This window comes from Mus caroli, chromosome 9 (genome assembly GCF_900094665.2).
Source record: "Mus caroli chromosome 9, CAROLI_EIJ_v1.1, whole genome shotgun sequence".
Taxonomy (NCBI): domain Eukaryota; kingdom Metazoa; phylum Chordata; class Mammalia; order Rodentia; family Muridae; genus Mus; species Mus caroli.
The window spans coordinates 42,823,050-42,844,684 of NC_034578.1; the positions used below are offsets into that span (position 1 = coordinate 42,823,050).

The 21,635-nt window shown below is 51.5% G+C and overlaps 1 protein-coding gene across 6 annotated transcripts in view; it reads right to left on the bottom strand.

Annotated features, from left to right (window-relative positions):
• The window catches only part of Sidt2 (SID1 transmembrane family member 2), a 17,152-nt gene extending 2,016 nt beyond the window's left edge, over window positions 1-15,136 (bottom strand). The window contains exons 1-26 of one of the 6 annotated variants that reach the window (XM_021171292.2): window positions 14,600-15,136; window positions 13,016-13,137; window positions 12,640-12,804; window positions 12,514-12,559; window positions 11,851-11,952; window positions 11,660-11,743; window positions 10,008-10,107; window positions 9,751-9,816; window positions 8,364-8,457; window positions 8,013-8,065; window positions 7,805-7,873; window positions 7,171-7,242; window positions 6,932-7,003; window positions 6,692-6,754; window positions 5,857-5,975; window positions 5,484-5,557; window positions 5,342-5,408; window positions 4,793-4,866; window positions 4,540-4,663; window positions 3,569-3,686; window positions 3,038-3,174; window positions 2,667-2,775; window positions 2,372-2,448; window positions 2,175-2,221; window positions 1,827-1,932; window positions 1,251-1,361 (exon numbers count right to left, since the gene is read on the bottom strand). In XM_021171292.2, coding sequence (XP_021026951.1) covers window positions 1,251-1,361; window positions 1,827-1,932; window positions 2,175-2,221; window positions 2,372-2,448; window positions 2,667-2,775; window positions 3,038-3,174; window positions 3,569-3,686; window positions 4,540-4,663; window positions 4,793-4,866; window positions 5,342-5,408; window positions 5,484-5,557; window positions 5,857-5,975; window positions 6,692-6,754; window positions 6,932-7,003; window positions 7,171-7,242; window positions 7,805-7,873; window positions 8,013-8,065; window positions 8,364-8,457; window positions 9,751-9,816; window positions 10,008-10,107; window positions 11,660-11,743; window positions 11,851-11,952; window positions 12,514-12,559; window positions 12,640-12,804; window positions 13,016-13,137; window positions 14,600-14,782 — 2,454 coding nt within the window. In that variant the 5' untranslated portion in view covers window positions 14,783-15,136. Of the gene's footprint in view, window positions 1-1,250; window positions 1,362-1,826; window positions 1,933-2,174; window positions 2,222-2,371; window positions 2,449-2,666; window positions 2,776-3,037; window positions 3,175-3,568; window positions 3,687-4,539; window positions 4,664-4,792; window positions 4,867-5,341; window positions 5,409-5,483; window positions 5,558-5,856; window positions 5,976-6,691; window positions 6,755-6,931; window positions 7,004-7,170; window positions 7,243-7,716; window positions 7,729-7,804; window positions 7,874-8,012; window positions 8,066-8,363; window positions 8,458-9,750; window positions 9,817-10,007; window positions 10,108-11,659; window positions 11,744-11,850; window positions 11,953-12,513; window positions 12,560-12,639; window positions 12,805-13,015; window positions 13,138-14,599 lie in introns of all 6 variants that reach the window. The other 5 variants (XM_021171288.2, XM_021171293.2, XM_029481595.1 and 2 more) reach the window with 5 other exon arrangements.
• Between the last annotated feature and the right edge of the window lie 6,499 nt (window positions 15,137-21,635).

Genomic DNA, 21,635 nt, shown 5'->3' on the forward strand with positions numbered 1-21,635 from the left:
TTTTTTTTTTTTGGTAACAATAGCTTTTCTTAAATACACTGATTCTGCTCCTTCCTTCCTCCTTCCTCCAGACCCATCTTCCCTTTAGAGATGTGGGCAGCAGGCTGTCATTACAGCTTCTACTCAGAAAGCCAGGAGGCCCAGAATCCCCAACTCACTACCTGCCTGGGACTTGGCCTTCAAATTACCTCAGGGTAGGTTTCCCGCCAGTGACTACACCAGGTCATGCTGCGATGCTCCTGTCCCTCCCCGCTCTGCCCACAACCTTGCTGCCACACACATCTTCTGACCCTGTGTCTAGTACATCCTGTGCTGAGGCCACAGACCAAGACACATCTGACCCCATAGAGCGCTAGATCTTTGCCAAGCTCCCGAATCAGTGTGTTCTCACACATCAAAGCTGCCTTAGTCATTCAGCCCTGTGTGACAACAGGGTGAAAGTGCTCAGGTGACACTGCTAGTGCTATGTAGCTCTATCCATGAGACTTTCTGGCCATGAGCAAAGTCTGCCTCCTCCAAGAAGCTCCCAGGCCTCCTGACTTAGAGGGCTCGCTTGCTCGCCATCCTCTCTTCTGCACACTCCACTACCCTGGCTCCACTGCTTTTCATTTCACACATGAGCTGGGTGTGGGGGATGAGCTCGGCGGCAGAGTATGTGCTTACCAAATACAAGGGCAGTTTTGATCCCTGGCCTTAAAACAGAACAAAAACCCAGCGTGAGCTAGCAGTGTCTCTTTTGAATTAGACTGTGAGTCCAATGTCACGTAGGCAGAGGCCATGTTGTGTTCAATTCTATTTTTGTTATGCTTTTTGCTTTTCAAGAGACACGGTTTCTCTGTGTAGCATCTGGCTATTCTGGAACTCACTCTGTAGAGGTTAGCCTCAAACTCAGGGATCCGCCTGCCTCTGCCTCCTGCGTGCTGAAATTAAAGGCGTCCACCACAATGTCCAGCAGAGACTTTCAGTTCTATCTATTATAGTTTGATGCACACCAGGTGTCCTTTGAGGCATTAAAGAAACTGATGTGTCCCACTTCAAACCACAGCTGCTACACACATGCTCTATGCTGGGGAAAAGCCCTGGGCCTCTTTGAAACTCAGCTGCCGTTAAAGTAACAGGTCCAGAGTTCCATGCTGGCAGATTGAGTATCAGGAGGCTTTAGTGACAAGTCACTAGGGAAGGCCTGGCCCAAGGTAGAGAATTCACCACGGGTTAGCTTGCTACGAGCCTGGAGGCTGGCGGCTCCTCACCTGCCATGTGCTCAGTCCCTGGAAGAAGAAGAAGAGTGCGAAGCCCCAGACCACGGAGGTGCAGACGATGCAGAGCAGAGGTATGAGCTTGATCCTCTCGCCGCTCCGGAGCTAAGGGAGGCCCACAGCCGTCAGCCGGGCCGCTGCCCACCTGTGCTCTCTTACCTGGGCCCCTCCCAGGTTTACAGGCTCCACCACAGAGCTCACCCAAGTCTCATGCTGGCAGCCTTGTGTCTTTACCCCGATGCCCACTTTGAACTAGGTATCTATATACCCACATCCCTGAACCAACAAAAGCACTGGCTGGCAGCTCCCTCACATAGTACAACCTGGAGAGCCACTGGGAGGCGCGGGTCCTCAAGGGCCTGGCCTATCACAGGTTCAGGGGACCCAGGCTAGGGGCGTAGCTTGGTGGCAGAGCACAAGCTTAGCAAGCAGCTCCCAGGAGTGTTTACAGGGGAGACTCAAGTCACCCAATCCCCCAAACCTCACTGGCATAGACATATGGACAGAAAGAATCTCCCAGTGCCCCGCTCTGTCCCCATAGAGCAGAGCTGCTCCACCTTTGCCATTCACCTTCATGATGATGTAGAAGGCGAAATAAAGCAGCAGGTTGCAGATGCCAATTGCCAGCAAGTAGGAAGCAAAATCATTGGGGCGCATGATGAGTCCGTATGCAGCCCTGAAAGAAGGGGTGGGTTCTGGGGAGGAGGGAGGGCCACACCTCTGCCCGCACACACCCCCACCATGCTTCATCATTGTTTTGGACTACGTTCAGAGGCTCACAGAAGGTTCTAGAAGCCCAGGGTTCTTTAGCCCCAATTCCTTATGTTCAATGCTTCAAAACTGTCCATAGCCCTTACGTCAGCCACTGGCTGACTATGTCTGTCCCCAGCTAACTCCACAGCCAATGGCCACACTCACAGCGACCAGTTGATAATGTTGCCCATGACCAGAAGCACCATTCGGTCCTGGAGGGAAGCAGAGACACGGGGACTGAGAGGGAGAGAGAGATGGGGAGGGAAGAGGTAGAAGGCTCATGTCAGCCAGTACCCACCCCACGCTGGGTTCTCTGAGGAGGGGAGACAGAGGAGGAAGGAGTTGGGGAGCTGAGCAGGTACCGTGTAAAGGGGCCCGCTGCACTGCCGGATGCAGTCTGTGTAGAGCACGTGGAGGATGCGGCGGAAGATCCCGGAGTCTGCAGTGAGAAGGGGTGGTGCTGACAAGGCATGGCTGAGACTTCAGAGGGCACAGCTCAGTAACACCAGGGAGCACGCTCAATTTCCCACCCAGGGACTCCTCCAGCCCGGTCAAATGGAAGAGACATCAAAGGTCCCCTGTGTCCCCACCACCCCCACCTCCACCCCGCACCTGCCCCGCCCCGTCTGTCCCGCCCTGGGCGTGTGCTGCTCTCACCCAGCTTCCAGCGGCCCATGTAATAGAGCTGAGTGCTGAGGAGCAGGGTGGAGATGATGTGGATGACCGAGAAGACAATCCAGAAGGCCGTGTTCCCTTTGCCAAACACCTGTGGGCAGGCCCACATGAGCGAGGGGCGCAGACGGTACCTGCTCCTGTGTGCTGTGTCTACACCCCTACTAGCACAAGCTGCTGGGTTAGGCTTCCATTACAGAGGGGCCAGAATGGTCCCTTAGGGAAGCAGCAGGATCTCTCCTGCAGTGGAAGCCCAGAAGAGTACACACTCACGGGGTGGGGGTGGGGGTGGGGTGGGTGTTAGGGGGAGGGACGTGCCCTTCCTACGGGGTGTACAGAGTAGACCAGGCCCTCACCACGCCCAGAACGGAGAAGAAGATGACGATGGCCAAGCAGGCATATGCACTGTAGGCACTGGCGTTGATATCTGGGTGCCGCTTCTGGTAGAGCTTCAGCATGCAGAGGCCAGCAATCATGTACATGAAGGAGGTATCTGGGGAGGAACAGGCTGTGAGCTGCAGACACCACAGGGACCCCACACAGAACTCCCAGCCCAGACAATCAAGAGCTCTGGAGTGCCATCAGCAAGCTGAAGGGTCACTGCTTCAGCTCCAGCCCCTTAGCTACCCCTGAATCCTACCACTTGCTAGTCTGTTGTTCACTCAAGTCAAGGACATCTTAGTTTGAGGGTCTCAGTATATGAATACCCAGAAGTTAGGGAGCACTTCCTGAGTTTCTCAGAGTTTCTGTAGGGATGACTGGGAAGAGGCAGCACAGACAGCCATCTTCTAGAATGGGAGCTGCACTCAGAGGCCAGCCTCAGAGCCCACTACTAGCAGCTGGTGACCTGGGACAGCAGATTCAGCCAGACAGGAGGCAGCACTCACCAAACTGGAAGTTGGTGTAGTTGGGGCAGACGTGGTAACAGGCACTAAGTAGCCCCTCCATCATCAGTGCTGTGCCCATGGCATAAAACAGACCAAAGTGTTTGGGGATCCCACACTCCTGTGGGGAGAAAGAGAAGGAAGAGATGTGCAGGTGAGGTGGGAAGAGGAGACCCAAGGGGCGTGGAGAAGGACTGCACTGTGTGGTGAGTGGGTAGCAAGGTGGGTTGTGCAGGGCTGGGCAGAGAGGGCAGGACAAGGTAAGACAGGATAAAACAGCTGAGCAGGGATAGAGCACACAGGGAAAAGCAAGAGTAGATGGGAGCCGGGCGTGGTAGCACACGCCTTTAATCCCAGCACTCGGGAGGCAGAGGCAGGTGGATTTCTTAGTTCGAGGCCAGCCTGGTCTACAAAGTGAGTTCCAGGACAGCCAGGGCTACACAGAAAAACCCTGTCTCGAAAAACCAAAAAAAAAAAAAAAATGTAGATGGGAGAGCAGAAGGCAGAGAGGGCAGGAGAGATGTGGGCAGGGCAGGGCAGACCTGGGCTGGGCAAGGCAGACCTGGGCTGGGCAAGGCAGGACAGGGCAGGGCAGGCAGAACCCATCAGGGTAGGGCAGGGTAGACCTGGACTGGGCTGGGTAGGGCAGAACCCATTAGGGCAGGGCAGGACAGACCTGGGCTGGGAGGGCAGGGCAGATCTGGGCTGAATAGGGCAGGGCAGACCTGGGCTAGGCGGGGCAGGGCAGGGCAGGGCAGATCTGGGCAGGGCAGGGCAGGGCAGGGCAGATCTGGGCTGGGCAGGGCAGGGCTGGACTGGGCTGGGCAGGGCAGGGCAGGGCAGGGCAGGACAGGGCAGATCTGGGCTGGGCAGGGCAGGGCAGGGCAGTGTGGGGCTAGATGGAGCAGAGCTGGACTGGGGGAGGTCAGTCTGCCAGATGGAGGCCGTGCCGTGGTGGGAGGTAGCTGGCTTACCAGAGCATAGAGGTCATTCCGCAGCAGGGCCCGGTTATGATTGATCTCTCGCTGCAGGATGATGAGCAGGAAGAGCAGCCCCAGCAGGATGTACCCCAAGTTGCTGAGGATGTTGTTGAAGGCGCTAGAAGGGACAGAACAGGCTTAGCTGAGACCAGGGCCCTCTTGCCTTTCCTGTATTCTGCCCAGCAGGCTTCACAAAACCCCACCCTGCCTACTGTACCCATCCCTGGGCCTCCAGCACAATCCCCACCTGAGGTTGCCCAGCGGGTGGGCACAGAGGAAGTTGTAGTAGCAGATGTCCTGGTTTCCTGTGACATTCACCACCTGTGTGTGTATGGGGAAGGAGTGTAGCTATGAACATGCCTGACTCAGCAGGGAGCCCATGCCACACACCCTGGGTCCAACTGGCAAAACAAGAGCAGTACCAGCATGGCTGAAGTGTGTACACAGTACCCAGACTGGTACTCCTTATACTGCTAAGGTGGCACGGGCGCCATCGTCCTCTTTATAGATACAGTGACTGAAAACTCCAGAAGTCCTTGCCTCACAGGAAGGGGAAGGAAGTCACACTTAAAAAGTCCTGTGACCTCTGTTTCATAGGGTCCCGCCCAGCTTCATGCTGCCCCCCAAACTGCAGATGAAAAAACTGGAGCTTAGAAGCTCAAGAGTCTCACAGCTAAAGCAGAATTGGGATTTGAAAACTGCTGCCACAACCTATGCTCACTGCAGAGTCCCTGCCTGCAGCGGCTCTGCAGATAAGGCAGAGTTACAGACCAAGACCCACCCCTCGACCTCTCACCGTCTGGTAGGTGATCACCAGCTGCACCACAGGAAGTGCGTAGAAGACCGCAATGGTGGCTATGTTCCTGAGGAGGAAGGGACGAGGTAAGGTTGGCAGGGCCTGAGGAGCTGCCCTACTCGCTAACAGGAGTGCCACTCACCAGAAGTAAATCTGGTACTTTTTCCGCAAAACACGTTTGTCCTTTCGTGCCAGGTCAGCCACACAGAGGTATTGCTGAGGAGAAGCAAGAATGAGCCTCGCTGGACCCCTGATGCCCAGGTTAGGCAGACAAGCCAGAACTCAGTGGGCAGGGTTCTGAGACTCCACACTTCTGTGGTCAAGTATACCAACAAGATCTTCTTAATTAGTCCCAATCTCCCCAGGCCGACCTTCTCCTGGAGTCGGTCCTGCCTGGCCCAGCTCAGTTCTTTTCCCTCTGCCTTCCAAACACAGCACAGCGATTCGCTGCGGGAGCTGCACACAGAGTCCCTTGCTCCAGATCCGTCTGGGCAGGGCAGGGCTATATGTCTCACCTTGGTTCGAATGACGTTTTTGTCTGAGTCGATGTCAGTCAGTGTGTCGTAGTCATCCTCTTCCACGGAGCTCATGGAGTCCAGTCGTGGCCGAGGACCCACTGCATCAAAGGAGCGGTCTAGGTGTGACAAAGGAAAGGGGCTTGGGCCAGCAGGACTGAACACTGGGTCTGCCCCCACCCATCAGAAGCAATGTTGAAATTATTCAACAATGGGGAAGAGGCAAACTGTGGGCCAGAGCTCAGAGCGGTAGAGCAGGTGGCCCAGGTGCTGGCAGGAAATGTACTCCTAGCTCAGCGGGAAGTGGTGGGGAGCTCTGCCGGACCGTGAAGCAGGAGTGACTCGAGCCCTGCTCCACTCCTGGCTCTGATCCAGGCCAAGACACTGAGTGAACCACACACACACTAACAGGATTGAACTTGGCCAATCATGCAGATTAGATGTGCCCAGTCCTGTTGGGTTCTGAGAAGACATGCCACGGCCACCCCTGAGGTCCTAGTACATAGACAAGGGCTTGAGGAAAAAACACCTCTCTACCTCCAGAAGCCTCCTCCTGTCACCTCACCTGGCCAAAGCCCCTTGGTGACACCCAGATCCAGGATCCCTTGGCCAGCACACCAGGGAGGGAGGATACTGACAAGAGGACACTGAGGTGGGACACTGATGGTGGCCAGTGGCTATCTTTCTCAGAAGACCATGGGCTGGCACAGATGGCACTTGCTAGGAAAGCCATGCACTAAGCATCTTTCTGGTCCCAGAGGCGGCCAGTTCCATGGACTGACCATCCTGGCAGGAATTGATTGGCAGGGCAGCCCTACCCCCTCCCCACATCTACCCATGGCAATGCACAGCTGCCGCATCTGGCCAGAGGGAAGGCGCCGCTTGAACTGGTCGTGCCCTTGAAAGGAAAGGGAAAGTTACAGGGGAACCGAGTCCATGGAGCAGAGAGGGAGATGGGGCGGAAGAGCAGCCCTTCCCTGGTTCCAGCAAATGGCAGAGAGGCAACCGCCCACCAGGAAACTCCACCTAGTCAACAGCAGCCCTATCGTGCATCCCCCCTGCCTGGCCCACTCACCCTGGTAACTGTAGGAGAGGTCCCCTGAACCTGTGCTTTCAACCAACCCGTCAGTGGATCCGGAACCATTTTCTGCAAGCAGGAATAGGTGGTGAGGCAAGAAGGAGTGACCTCAGGACAAGAGACCCTAGATCTGCTCCTAAGGACTTCGGAGCAGCTGCAAGGGCACAGTCGTCATGAGTGGCGGCACAGGGAGCTGTGGCTGGGCATGGGCAAACACAGTCCTGACTGAAACGTACCAAAGGAGCCATAGTTGTAACCCTCGTAAGGGGCACTGCCAGGAAATGAATCAGCCAAGACCCGAGCGTGACCTGTAATGAGGAGGCTTGTGAGCAAGGGGAGGGGGGAAAGGAGAACCTAGGAAAGACAGCCAGAAGAGCCATGCCAGCAGTAAGAGAAACACAGATCCCCAAACCCATTGAACCCTCACAATTACGTCACTCCAAGCAAGTGTGACACCCTGTGTCCTCTTAGAAAAGGGGACAACCAGACATGGTGGTTCATGCTTGTAACCCCAGCACTCTCGCCTGGCTAAGATAGGAAGACTGCTATACGTTTAGGCCAGCCTGGGCTACATATTCAGTTTCAGCCTACTCTGGGCTATGAATGAGATCTTGTCTAAAAACTTAAAAAAAGAAAACACAGAGAGAGGACAGTCAAGGAACTAAGCCATCTAAGCCATCAAGGAAGACGCTATCTGTGCCCAGGTCCTCCCTAGGAAGCGCCTACGCTTCAGGTTCCGCCCCTAGACAGCAGCTCCTCTGCCCACAGCGCCTGGAGCTTACCAAGGAGAGAAGCTGAGAGAGAGGTCCAAGCAGGAGGGAGGGCAGAGAGAAGTGATGGGAGAGAGAGAGAGAATTGGAAGTTAACAACCTGAGGCTGGGCCGCACTGCCTGAGACATAGGGCAGTTTCCTGGTGTCTATGGAGGGGTGAGCCAAGGCCTGGTTCCAGTTGTGAAATGTTACTCCTAGGCCGAACATAAAGAAGCCACCAACCCACCCTCTTCTGACCATTCCCCTACCCATCCCAGCTCCCATCTCCCCACAACAGATCCAGCCAGCCCCTGTCCCCTGCAGATACCACTTTCTGGGCAGGCTCGGTCTATGGCCACCAGCAAGGTCTTCTTCCTTTGCCTGCAGGAATTCAGGGGACAACTGAGGCAGGATGAGGCCTCACCCTAGGCCAGACTAACCTTCCTTCTATCCTCTCTACCCACCCTGATCCTGAATTCCTCCACACCAGGAGTAACAGGGTGTTCCCAGCTTGGGGAGGAGCAATGGCATGAGCCTGTTTTACAAAGAAATGGTTCATAGACCACAGATCCCAACAAGAACAAGATCACCCTGGGCCAGCTAGGATCCCACTATTCTCTCTCCCATGCCCTCAGCCCAACGCCCCAGAGCAGGGAACAGTCCAGCAGTTCCACCTCACCTCCAGTTCTCCCAACAGGCCAGCAGCACAGTCAGCAGGTAGAAGGACAGGAATATGCCCAGGCAAAAGAGCATCCCACCAACATAGGCCTCAGCTACAGGGAGGGGAACAAGATGAATGTGTCAAGAATACAGAAGCCCTCCCCATATCGCCTCTGGATGCCCAGGGACCTCTGAGATCTGGCCAACCCCTCTCCTGAAGGCGATGCCCAGACAGTATGAATATCTGGCTATAGGTCAACACACCAGACTCTGGCACAAGCCTACCTGCTCATGGTGTTCCTAAGCCTTTCTCTCCTACTTGGAGTCAACTCCATGTGGACCTAAGCTTCAAACTACAGCTCAAGAGACGGTGCCCTCGACAGCCACACAGTGACCTGGCCTTTGCTCATCCCAGCTCTCTGTACCCTACACAGCCCTCCTGGCCCCCTCCTTCCTAAGAGCTGCACTGCTAGCACACACCAGGGCTCAGTAAGTACTGAGTCCCCTTTCTAGCACAAGCCCTAATTTGGCTCTTTTGTTTTTAACTAATTAATTGACTTAGTGTGAGTTGGGTTTATAATCGCATGTTTAAGATGCATTTATTTGTATTCTATGTGTGGGTACTCTGCCCGCATGTTTAAGATGCATCTATGTTTATTGTATGTGTGCATACTCTGCCCGCATGTATGTATGTATGTGTATCGCCCATGGGAGCCTGTGGAAGGCAAAGGATCAGATCCCTTGGAACCAGAGTTACAGGTGACTTGTGAGCTGCCACGTGGGTGCTGTGGAATAACACCTGGATCCTCTGGAGAATCACCCAGGGTTCTTAACAGCTGAGCCATTTCTCCAGCCTTGGTTAGGTTTTTTTTTTTTTTTTTTGAGACAAGGTCTCATATTCAAATTGGCTTTGACCTCATGTATAAGGAAGGGTGAGTCTGGGCTATGATCTTGTCTTTACCTCCCAACGCTGGGATTAAAGAGGGTATGCCACCATGCCCGGCTCCTTAGAGTCCACAGTTTAGAAAGGATTCCACTGAAAGAGTTAATAGACATTGCTCAGCACTGACTAGGGGCCCAATACTCTGGGCTAAGCCTCACAACCGAATGTATCCAATGGGATAGATCTTCTACTTCTGTCACAGAGACAGGGCACAGATTCCTCTGCTAAGAGGCAGGGTGTCACTGAGATCTTGCTCGTCAGTTTGGCCATGGACCCTGTCCCAAATTACACAGGGATCACCTTCGACGTCTCTCTGGTTGGAAGCCTGCTTGCTGGTGTCCCAGCTCCTGCTGGGTAGGAGGGTCCTCGCCACTCCTCCCATTCTGAGAACAGCTGCTTTTTCTTGGGTCTGAGAGGAAGCCTGAGGGAGCTTTTCCCATCACACTCAGGTGCCCACACTTACATGTGACAGCCTGAGAGACCAGCACTGACAGGGTTTTCTGACGGTGCCCTTGATCCACTGGCTCATCTGGAAGTAAAATGTCAAAGTGGAAAAGAAGTCATTGCTGGGAGTTGAGCTAGGGCTGATGGAGCCAGGCCTTGGCGAGTCTAGGACCCCAGGCTTGTGTCCCAGTGGATCCACCAACAGCCACATGGTCCTTTCTATCTCCCGGGATGCCATTGAGCCTGATCCATCCCAAACCAGTACATGAAACATACCTTCCACAAAAGGGTAGAAGGGCAAGGACCCTCCGCAGGCCTGGTCCTCAGTCTTCACTACCACCACCACATAAAAGCTGTTGCTGGGGAAGTCTTTCCGCTGCCGGAGGAAAAGGAGGAGGAAGAGGATGGGGATGCTGGTGAACATCACTGTTGCCGTCTTTTTCTGAATATGAACTTTGGACCAGAAGCTACAAGCCTCTTTCTAGATATAGTTTTACCCAATTCTTACATAGATCCCTTGCCTCACACTTCTGTGATGCTGATGATCTAATACACAGCCTCTCAACTGCCAGGCAGGTGCTCTACCACTGAGCTGCACCCACGGGAGAGGAGCTGCTATTATCTTTGTCAAACGGGCCTTGAGAAGTTAGGGCCCAAACCCATATCCACACTACAGCCTAGTGAACAAGTGAGCACGTATGCGGTCCACACAGCTTGTCCTGTTCACCAGCCAGAGATGGCCCTACTCACATGTACCAGAGAACACAGGAGCAGGATGCAGGGGTGGTAAAAGATTAGCAACAGTAGAATGTTTCTGAACGCACGACAACCGAAAATCATTCAAAATCAAATGCACACTGCATCCAAGGCGCTTCTAAAAGCACTCAGCCATGTTGTTATCAGGTGGTGTCACCTCAGCCCTGATTCTGAACACACATGTGCTCTTTGTACCATGTATGCCATCACAGCACACGACGCCAAGGAACACTGTCTGAAACTCAGCTGGAATGCTAAAGTACTGCACACGCTGAAATGCAGGGTGTTTACTGCACACCCCAAGTTTTCTGCTCTCACAGAAACCTTCAGTAATGGAAAAAAAAAGCCTTGGTGTTTTCCTACTGCCCGGTCTCAAGCACATGGGGATAAAATCAATGCACCTTGGCCTTCCTGGATTGTGTTAGGTAAGGATGTCTGGTTTAAATAATTGTTCTGAATTCCCAAAGGACTCAATGAGATTTGATTTGGGATTACGACAAGATTTTTAACAATTTTCTTTTTTAAAACGTCTCACGAATTTGCACGCCATCTCTGCACAGGGGGGCACGCTAATAGTCTATACCATTCCAACTTCAGTGTCTGTGTTGCTGAAGAGAGAACTCAGCAGTTTCTAAAATGGCCCTAAAAGTGTTTCTGCCACGTGGTACCATACGCTGATGCAAAGTGGCACCCTCAACACTGATCATTATAAAACAAAAATATGGTTTCGAAGTAAATCTCTGCTGCTCTCTTGTAGCATATCTGGCCGGTACCTCCACGTTATATCTGAGTAAAAGCCTTTGCCGATTTAAAAAAACAAAACAAAAACAAAATTAAGAGCTAGTGACATGGTTCAGTGGAGAAAAGTTTCTCAGGCAGCACAGGGTCACAGTGAAAAAGTTTAAGAATCTTTTTTTTTTTTTTTTTTCGAGACAGGGTTTCTCTGTATAGCCCTGGCTGTCCTGGAACTCACTTTATAGACCAGGCTGGCCTCGAACTCAGAAATCCGCCTGCCTCTGCCTCCCGAGTGCTGGGACTAAAGGCGTACGCCACCACGCCCGGCAAGTTTAAGAATCTTAAGGCAGGAATGGGGACAAGGACAGGGCGTGGAAAGGCATCTACTTCAACAGCCAGCCCCGTCCTTCCCTCAGAAGGGCGCATGCATTTCCTACCTGCACAGTGATGGCTGCCTTCTTAGTCATCGTCTGGTACATGCCGATGAAGGCTACATTGTTGTCCAGATCATAGACAGGGCACTGCGGAGGACAGAAGGAAGAGGCAGATGGATGGGGAACTGGGCCCTATCCCCTTTGCTAATGTCCCAACTACTTTCTGGTGGAGGATAAAATGACAGACAGCTTACCAGGACATCTTGGATGGAAATGACTGAGCAGGGGAAGGCCTTCTTGGAGGTCACCTTGACAATTACGGAGTCCACACCATCAGGAAACTCGTATTTGAAGTACTGAGAACATAGGTAGGGAGAGTGTCATCTCAGTAGGGTGCTCTCTCTGCCCCTCCGAAGGGATCTGTCTCCTCCAAGGGAGGTTTCAGAATCTTCTTGGCTCAGACAATGAAGCTACCCGGGGAGAAGAGCCTTGACTGTGAACATCCCAGTCCTGCATGTCCCTGAGCACCGATATCCTGCGTGTCAGCTGGGCACACAGGACTGTGCCTGAGAGGCAGAGTAGGAAAGTCAGTGAGCAGACCCTGTCACTGCACTGTCCCTGCCTGTCTATCCACACAGGAGCTCCGAGAGTCCCAGCCTAGAGACAGAATTAATTGCTAGTCCTAGCAATTCTGTACCTACTCCTGCTCTCATGTCCAAATCTCCCCCAATTTTCTTTTTTGTTGTTGTCGCTATCTTGAGACAAGGTTTCTCTGTGTAACCTTGGTGACTTAGAACTCACTATGTAGACTAAGCTGCCTTTGAACTCAAGAAACCCACCTGACTCCCAAATGCTAGGATCAAAGGCATGTGTGATCACGTCAGGCTGAGGAACGCCATTTTGATAAGGGATTTTACCTGGGGCTGGGCCGCAGTGGTGTTAAAGGTAAAGAGCTCTCCAGTCCTACAGGGAAGAGAAGAAGCCTACTCTCAGCACTTGGGAAGAGGCAGAGGCTGTAAGGTCCCCTCTCTTACCCTCAATACCTGAGCACAAAATTGTCCACACGGTTGACTCGGAGCTGGTAAGTGGTATTGACGGGTGACAGGGTAGACACATCCACATAGAAAAACTGGATCTCAGACTCATTCTTGGTGGGGGGCTGACACAGAGTTCGTTCAACTTTTTGGTAGAGGTACTTACGCTGATATCTATGGTCCAAGACAGAGAAGAGTGTGACTAGTCCCAGCCAGCCTGAGTTCTTCCTATCAGGTCCCCATATTTCCCATTCCCTGGGTTGACAAAGTTACCCTCCTGCCACTGGGCTCAGGGAGAAGGGAGAAAAACAAAAAGGTTCCCCGGGTGAGGGTCCCTGAAAACCTGGTAAGGATGCCCCTCCCTACATCCCCAGGTCTTACTCACAGTCCTCGAAGGATTAGGGGCACCTGGAAGGACACAACAGCCTCCTTCTGGCGGACCACGAACAGCAAAGGCGCCCCTTTCTGCTTGTTCAGGACATTCACAGACACTCGCACACCCTCGGTCTGCAGAGAAGGAGGCATCCTCTTTCAAACTCAGCCCTCTGTTCCTCAAACACATGACTCTACAGACTGCAGGCTGAGCTCTGCCCTGTGCCGTCCATCCTGGCCAGCCAGGACACTCTCTGTGCTTCTCCTTGTGAGGGAACAGGCCGAGTTTCTAGAAGGGACTGACACTGTCCGGTCTGAGGCTTGAAGAAGCTCGCTCTTGGGAGACACAGGTATACAGAGCAGCAGAACCCGGGCAACATCAAGGATATGCAGCGGAGACCTTAGAAGGTTCCAGGATAGCCCACATGCACACACATGTTATATACACGTGTCTACACAAGTCCCTGTGCACACACTGTCACGGGAAAGCAAGACGTGCCCTCAATCTTCTTCCTCATGAACTAGGAAAGCAGCAAGAAGCTCCGGTTCCACTGCTACTCTGGAGGCCAGAGCCCTGTAGGGAGGGGTGTAGGTAACTGTGTCGAAATACAAGTTGTCTCTCTAGTTCTGACCATGGGCCAAACTCTGAAGTGACTTTCCATCTGAACCTCGATTCACCCTCTCTAAGAAAATAAATAAGTAAATAACCCACCCTCTCTGCTGTGGACAAAGCTACACAGGACAGTGGGCGTTTAAAAGTGAAGAAATCACAACTGCAGACATCTTGTTACTAGGCTGCTGCTGAAACCAAATCTAGGTTTCCCTGAGGGGTAGGTGCCACTTCCGGGATGATCCTGGATATGGGACTCAAAGGGGGAGATCAGACTTCAAGGAAATGGATCCTGATGGTAGATCGTGGCCTGCCAGAAACCAAACTCCTCTCCCTCCCAAAGAAAGCCTCAGGTGCCTCCTCAACTCCAGTGCTTCAGAATCCAGATTGGGCCTTGGAGAAAGAGCAAGAGAGCTAGGCAGGAGGCCACACAGCCAGGCAGCAAGAATCTCCCAGGCTGTGCTCTTCCTGGGCCCAGCTCCGCGCCAGCCTTCTACTTTCACTACTGGGGAGAAATGAGTAAGAAGTCGGAGACAGTTCTGTCTTAGAAACAAACTCCCTTTTCTCTTGCCACTCAGCCTCGGAGGGCCTTATCTTGTCCCTTCAACTTACAAGGCCAGCTGGCTTTCTGAGGCAAGGAGGTCTGTCTCCTTCAACTCCCTGTGACCGAGCTCTTTCAATTCTAAGTTGGCCCATCTGGAGTTGTCTGAGCCACGCAAGGCTGGGAGCCTGTTTTCCCCTCACCCCGACCTCACAGACTGAGAGCCAGATTGAGAGCCAGGTCACGGAGCAGACCAGACCGGTCCTGATCACAGCTGGTGGCAGGGAACTTCCCAAGCTGCCCAGCTGGAGCTGCCCGGGAATGCTGGTGGAAACCAGGTCTTGGCAGGGGGAGGGCGGCTCAATGGCTGGCGGAGAGGACAGGGGCAGCATCAAGTCCAGGCCGGGCGCCCACCCGCTCGGCCGCCCGTGGGGTCCCGCGCTCACCCGGTTGCGGGTCACGGTGTGGTTGAAGGTGTAGATGTTGACCAGCTCGCTGTTGACGTCGTCCGCGTAGGTGCGCTCAAACTCCGCGTCTTTCTGCGAGACGTTCTTGGGCCCCAGGGCCCCCAGGTGGCTCTCGACGGAGGCCACCAAGAGCACGCACAAGGGCAGACGCCAGGCGATCATGGCCCGGGACGGCGGGGATTGGCGACGGGACGGCGACCGGGCGCGTTGCGGCTGCCGCAGCAGCTTCCAGCATCTCACCGGGACCAGAACTTTAACCCCGGCCTCAGATAGGACGCGTCCCCTCCCTGGAGCCGCTCCTGGGCCTCGTGCGGATCCCGACTCGCGAGGGCGGCACCGCGACCCGCAACCCCAGCCCGGCCCAGCCCGGCTGGAGACTCGGCGTCCGCTCGCGCCCGGAGAGCCGAGGCGGCGGTGGCCCTGGCCCGAAGGCTTCCCGGACGCGGGCCCTTTAAGGGCGGCGGACGCGGCGCAGAACTCGGAGCCACCAGGAGCTGCGCCGCGGTAAACAGCGGGCTGCGCCCGCCCGCTTACGTCATGGGAAACCGACACGGATTTAAAGGGCCAGGCCGCCTCTACTTCCCACGCAGCCGTCGCCGCCTCCTTCCTTCGCCGTCCTGTGAGCGTCTGGAGTGGGTTTTCCACGAAGGATCACTAAGTATTGCATTCTTGCTTTTGTGGTCCGCGTTTTTTTTTTTTTTTTTGGCTTTTTGAGACGGCTCACATAACTCAGGCTGGTCTAGAACTGGTCGTGTAAGTTTGGAGAGTCTTGAATGCCTGATCCTCCTCCCACCTCTATTGCTGGGTGTTGGCATTGCTGGCAAGATTCACAGAGCCCAGTAAGTGCAGGTGGTCTTGTTGACAGATGATTTCTTTGCTCAGACAGGAATTGTGCTCCCAAATCATTACCCCAGCATCATTCTTTTTCCCTCATTGGCTCATAAAAGCGCCTGCCCACTGAGAACAGTTCAGCGGCTGCTCCCCTCTCACAGTAGAGGGGATAACGGGAACCAGGGCACCATAACCATGATGCCTTCCAACCTGTGAGCTCTGTCCCTACTCTGCAGAAACTGCTTTGTTTGTTTGAACAAAGCCCACGGAAAGATTCTGACCTTTCGTTGTCAACTGGCAAAACCTTTCTGAGGAACTGTTTTGGCTTAGGCTTAAAAGAGCTCTATACCCTTCAACCCAGTCATTCCACTCCAGGGACTGTGTCCTACGAATAAGAAATACAAATACAATATGGGGGCAGCAATTTGCATCCCTGTGATCTTGAGAAAGCTCAAAGGAAACTGCTTGTTCACAGTGAAGGAAGAGGTGGTCAGAGATACTACTATGAAGTTAAGCAGATAGATTCTTAATACCATCAAGGGGACATCTAAGGAGGGAATTCAAGAATAACATTATATAAGTGGTATATAATCCAAACTTCAGTCATAAATAGGAAAATACGCATAAGAACCGAGCTGAGATGGCTTATCAGGAAGAGGCACTTGCCATGGAAAGCCCTGGCCTGAGCTCTACACCAAGGAGGAGAGAACTAACTCCACAAATTTGTTCTCTGACGTCCACAGACACCTGGCAACATGTGCTTGCACACCTCACACACAGACACATGAACAATAATAAATGAAATGTGTGTATACATATATACATGCATGCTCTAGCGCCTCTGAAACATACACATATACACAAGTAATTAAAGGTAATTACAAAGAACACACACACACACACACACACACGGCCTTGGGTTCCATCCTGTTAGGAAAAGTATCGGCTCAGGGAGCCCCAAACCAAGTTCTCAGCACAAAGGAAGATTGATTTGCCACAGAGGGACAGAAGGCATGGAATAAGAGACAAAGACAGGAGACAGTGGATGAGGGAGAAGGGGAAGGGGTATTTGAGGACAAAGGACTGCTTCTGGCTAGAGAGGAGACAAATGTGGCCCGTAGGGAAATGATGGTTTATAAGGGTAAAATGGGAAACTCCGTGTTAGGATGAGGCATTTAATTTTAATTGGGCATGTTAATTAGGAGAGCCAAAGGGAGCTTTTGATTGCTGGACTTCAACACTTTGATAGCTGGACCTCGGTAATCAACCTCGGGTGAAAGGATTGGCTAAATTAGGGAACAGACCTTGGGGGCTAGCTTTAGGAATGTATAATGTCTTTTTAGAAAGACAGAGAATGGGGGAGAAGGGCAAGGCCTGCCAGAGCCATGCTCACCAAGCTCAAGCTGCCAGAGTCCCTTCAAACCCCAAGTATGCTACAATGGGATGTATTGTATTTCTGTAGACAAATTTTGTGTTTAAAGAACAAAAAAATGGGCTGGAGAGATGGCTCAGCAGTTAAGAGCACTGACTGCTCTTCCGAAGCTCCCGAGTTCAAATCCCAGCAACCACATGGGGGCTCATAACCACCTGTAATGGGATCTGATGCTCTCTTCTGGTGTGTCTGAAGACAGCTACAGTGTACTTACACATAATACATAAATAAGTCTTTATACAAAAAATATGGCCAACCCTGGAGCTGTTAGGTGTCCTGGCTGGAAGCATGTAGGCTAGTACTCCTTTCTCAGAGTACTATCCATTGACAAGATTATAGCCGTCTGCACTGTCTTCTAAGGGGACATTCTTCCAACTACCAGCTATAAATATTTATTAATTCCCTCAACTATTAATAAGTACCGACTATGCCCTTTTCTAAATTAATGGGTAAAAAGCAGAATTATAGCTGGCCTGTTTAAGCACAGCATGTTTGAAGAAGTAGACCACAGCAGGAACAGCAACAAATCCCAGCTACTTGGGAGGCTGTGGCATAGGAGTTCCAAGTGCAGGTTAGTCTGGGTAACAAGGTCCTGTAGCAGCAACAGGGCATTTTGTCATTGTACAAACGGGTCAAGTAAAACCCAGAAGGGTTCATTAGTAGTCTGCCATGGTCATCGTTTTTTTGGGAGAGGGGTTGGGATTACCGGTAAGAATTAAGTCTGCCAGCCTGGTCTACAAAAAAAGTGAGTTCCAGGACAGCCAGGGCTATACAGAGAAACCCTGTCTTGAAAAACCAAAAAAAAAAAAAAAAAGGAATTAAGTTTGGGGGTTAATGGTTAATTATGTGTTCTGCTACTAGGCTGAGACCCCAGCCCCAAATTCTAGGTTTGCAAGTTGTTTCAGTCCTCATTCCAGCACATCTCAACAAAGCCAGGGTCTGTGTACCCTCAAATGACAAGAGTGACTTCATAGCAAGCTCTCCAAGCAGCTGGCACCCCACCTAGATAATTAGAACGGGTTCCATGTGCCAATTTGGCCTCATTTTGACCCCGCTCATCTTGCCAGTAAATACTCAGAAATTCCAAGAAACACCCTGACACTGAGCCTGGGTGCTTACTTAACAGCCTGATAGCATTTAAATTACTGTAGGCCAAAACCTTCCCTGGGGCCTTCAAAAAACATAAACTTCAAGATCACCCTCTGTAACAGACTAGCTGGTGTTTTAAGGATACTAACTCAGGCTGTGAGTGGAGGGAGGGCAAGAAGCAGCATTCTGAATGTGACCCTTGGATGAGTGCCAGTCATGGTGGGTCATGACAATACTCAGAGAAGCTGTGAGGCAGAAGTAGGATCATGAATTCAGGGATATCCTGAGTTACAGAGTAAGACACTTAAAAATCACTAAGAAATGCCAGTCTGGAGCTGAGAACAGATGTCTGCATATTAACACATATTATGAGCTTTTGCAACAAAGTTGGAGACTGCCATTAGGATATACAACAACTGTGATGTATCCACATTCCTACTTGGGTTTCTTTCTTGGGTTAGTTTTTGTTTTGTTTTGTTTTTGTTTTTGTTTTTGTTTTTTAGTAGGGAGGGTGGGCAACAAGGAGGCATGCCGAGACAGGGTCTCTCTATGGAACCCTGGCTGGCTTAACACCCATTCTGCAGGCTAGACTGCCCTCAAATACATGGTAGTCCTTGTGTCTCAGCCTTTTAAAATGCTGGGATTCCAGACTCTTGCTACCACACTTGGCTCTTTCAGAAGGGATCCTTCCCTTGATCAAGGTTTCAAGGGCTTAACCTCTGAATGGGCAAGACCCTGGTTACCCACACCCCAGGCAAGGGCAGGAAGCCCAGAGCTTTCCTCTGCTTCTGCCCTTCCCTCTAGGGAGCGATTGTTATGAATAGGTCCTTTCTGAAGCCTGTAGGAGAGAAGGCCAGCTTGTCGGCTATAGCAGTCAGCATGAAAGGCAGGGCTGGGTCTCAAAGCCAGACTTGTGGGCCCACAGGGAAGCTCAGGAAAGGGCTCTGGCCTTCTATGAAAGTCCACCTATTGTACTCTCTGCCATATTAACAAGAAAAGATCAGCCCTGCCAGGCATGGTGACATATACCTGTAATCCCAACTTTGAAAGGAGTTCAAGGCCAGCCTCAGTGACAAGACCAATCGTTAAAAAAAAAAAAAACCAAATCAAACCAATAAAAGCTCAGGTCAATCCTGTACCCTAAAGGTACAGTCAGACTGACAGGCCTAGAACACTCCTATCTCCCTGTGGGGGCAAGAGAAACAAACGGGAGCACTCACCACACAGCTGATCTGGTTCCTAACCTGGCCTGGGCCTGGCAGACGGACTAAACCACATGCAATCAGGTACATGATTTAGACACCTAGAAGGCCTGCAGCCATGCCTATGGATGGTTGGCAGAATGAAAAACAGACTTTGGGCCGGGCGTGGTGGCGCACACCTTTAATCCCAGCACTTGGGAGGCAGAGGCAGGTGGATTTCTGAGTTCGAGGCCAGCCTGGTCTACAAAGTGAGTGCCAGGACAGCCAGGGCTACACAGAGAAACCCTGTCTCGAAAAACCAAAAAAAAAAAAAAGAAAAACAGACTTTGGAATTGAGTAATGGTATAACTTTAACCCAGAGAGAATGGTTACAAAACCAAGCCTCTAAAGGAAGCACATTCAAGCTCCCTGTTTTCCTGTGACTGTGAGAAGGGCTGGCTTGGCGCTCTATGGGCTGCTTTTGTGTATCAACTTGACACAAGTCAGAGAGGAAGGATCCTCAGTTGAGGACCCGCCTCCATGAGATTCAGCTGTAAGACATTTTCTCAATTAGTGATCAATTCCAGAGGGCCCAGCCCAATGTGGGTGGCGCCAACCCCTGGGCTATTGGTTAAGAAAGCTGGCTGAGTAGGCCGGCAGTAAGCAGCACCTTCCATGCCCTCTACATCAGCTCTTGCCTCCAGGTTCCAGCCCTGACTTCCAGCTTGAGTTTCTGCCCTGACTTCCTCCATTGATGAACTGTGATTTGAAGTATAAGCTCAATAAACCCTTTCCTCTCCAACTTGCTTATTTAGGTCCCGGGGTTTTGTCTCAGCAATAAAACCCCTAAGAGCAGCTGGTACCAGGGACTGGGGTATTGCTGTGATAGGGCTGGCCATGATTTTATCTGGAGGAATGTGCATTTAGCTAGCTAAGACAAGCATGTTATTCCATCACCCAAGTTCTGTCTCCCCTGGGTCACTCTTGTGTCTGACTCAAGGGCTTTATGTCAGGCCAAGAATCCGTTAAACAAGACTTATTCTGCCACTATGAGGCGTCTCAAACCCCTCACATAGCTTCAGAGGAAAAGACTTTCTGTGTGTGTGCACAAATACATGCATGGAAAAACTAGTGGTCAACCTTGGGTATCATTCTTCAGACTCCTTACACAGTTGTTTGAGAAGGGGTCTCTAGGTGGTTTGAGATTTATCAAGTAGGTTAGGCTGACTGGCCAGTGTGCCCAGGGATCTTCCTACCTAGGTTGTCCCAGCCACGGATTCTAAGTGCTTACCACCATGCTTTTACATGGATTCTGGGATCAAACTCAAGTCTGCTTCCTAAGTGGTTTAGCACTTTACTGATTATCTTCCAAGCCCATTTAGAAACAAACAAAACCCCAAGGAATCTGAAGTAAAAAACTCGCCTAGCACATGTGGGGCTCAAAGTTTTATCCTTCACATCACCAAAAGAGGCAAGATTTCTGTGTATTTTAATACTCCTATAACTGTAGCATTCTGGAGTCAGGGGCTGGAAGGTCATGAATTTAGGACAAGTGTGAGCTATATACTGTCTCAAATCCCAAAGGTAGAGTGTGATGTCAGAAAAATCTAGTTAAAACCCTGCACTGCATGCCAAGCCTTATCCCTGTGGTCCTTAATATACAGATGGTACAGACTGCCTGCATGTGTATCTTAGCTAAAGACCAGGAAGGGAAGCTTTTGCTTGGTGGCACAGACCTGGAATCCCAGCTAGTCAAGAGGCTGAGGCAGGAGGATCACAGATTCAAAGCCTGTTGAAAAAACTTCAGTAAGATGTGTCGCAAAACATAAAAAGGGCTTATGATGAATGTAGTTCAGTGTCAGAGTACTTGACTGGTAGGCTAGGAGCCTGGATTCAATCTACAGTGCTGGGTGTGTATAAGGGTGGGGTGAGCAAGGGGAAGAATTTTTTAAAATTGGCAAGGGAAATGAGAGAGAATTGCTCTGAGCAATGGGCAGGGTTTTCTGCAAGAGAAAGATGTTACTTTCTGTTCCCTACGGCTTCAACATTCATACTGAGTCACTCAGTCCCTGTATCTGGTTCCCTCCGGCCATGTGACAGAACCGAAAGAGCTTTCCAGGAAAGGTTGCCTGGGCATCAGGTTGCAGTACACAAGTGGATAAATAATAGATCAGTTCAAATCTGTGCCTCTAAGGATCACTGCCAAGAGACCAGATCTTCCACCTGCAGAAAAGCCTGAGCCCTGAGTTACTGAGTCAGGATGCTGCTAAGAGCTTTGCTCTTCTCTGGCACATCCTAGATTACAAACAACTCTACAGTCCTATTGCCCTTTTCTCAGTTATACACTGGCTTACCTCTCACACCTTCTCTTACTGAACTGGCCTCAAGTCTCCAAGATGATTTCCTCATTCCTATTATCTCCAAACCAGTCTAGCCTCTTCAATTTTTTTTTTTTTTTTTTTTTTTTTTTTTTTTTTTTTTT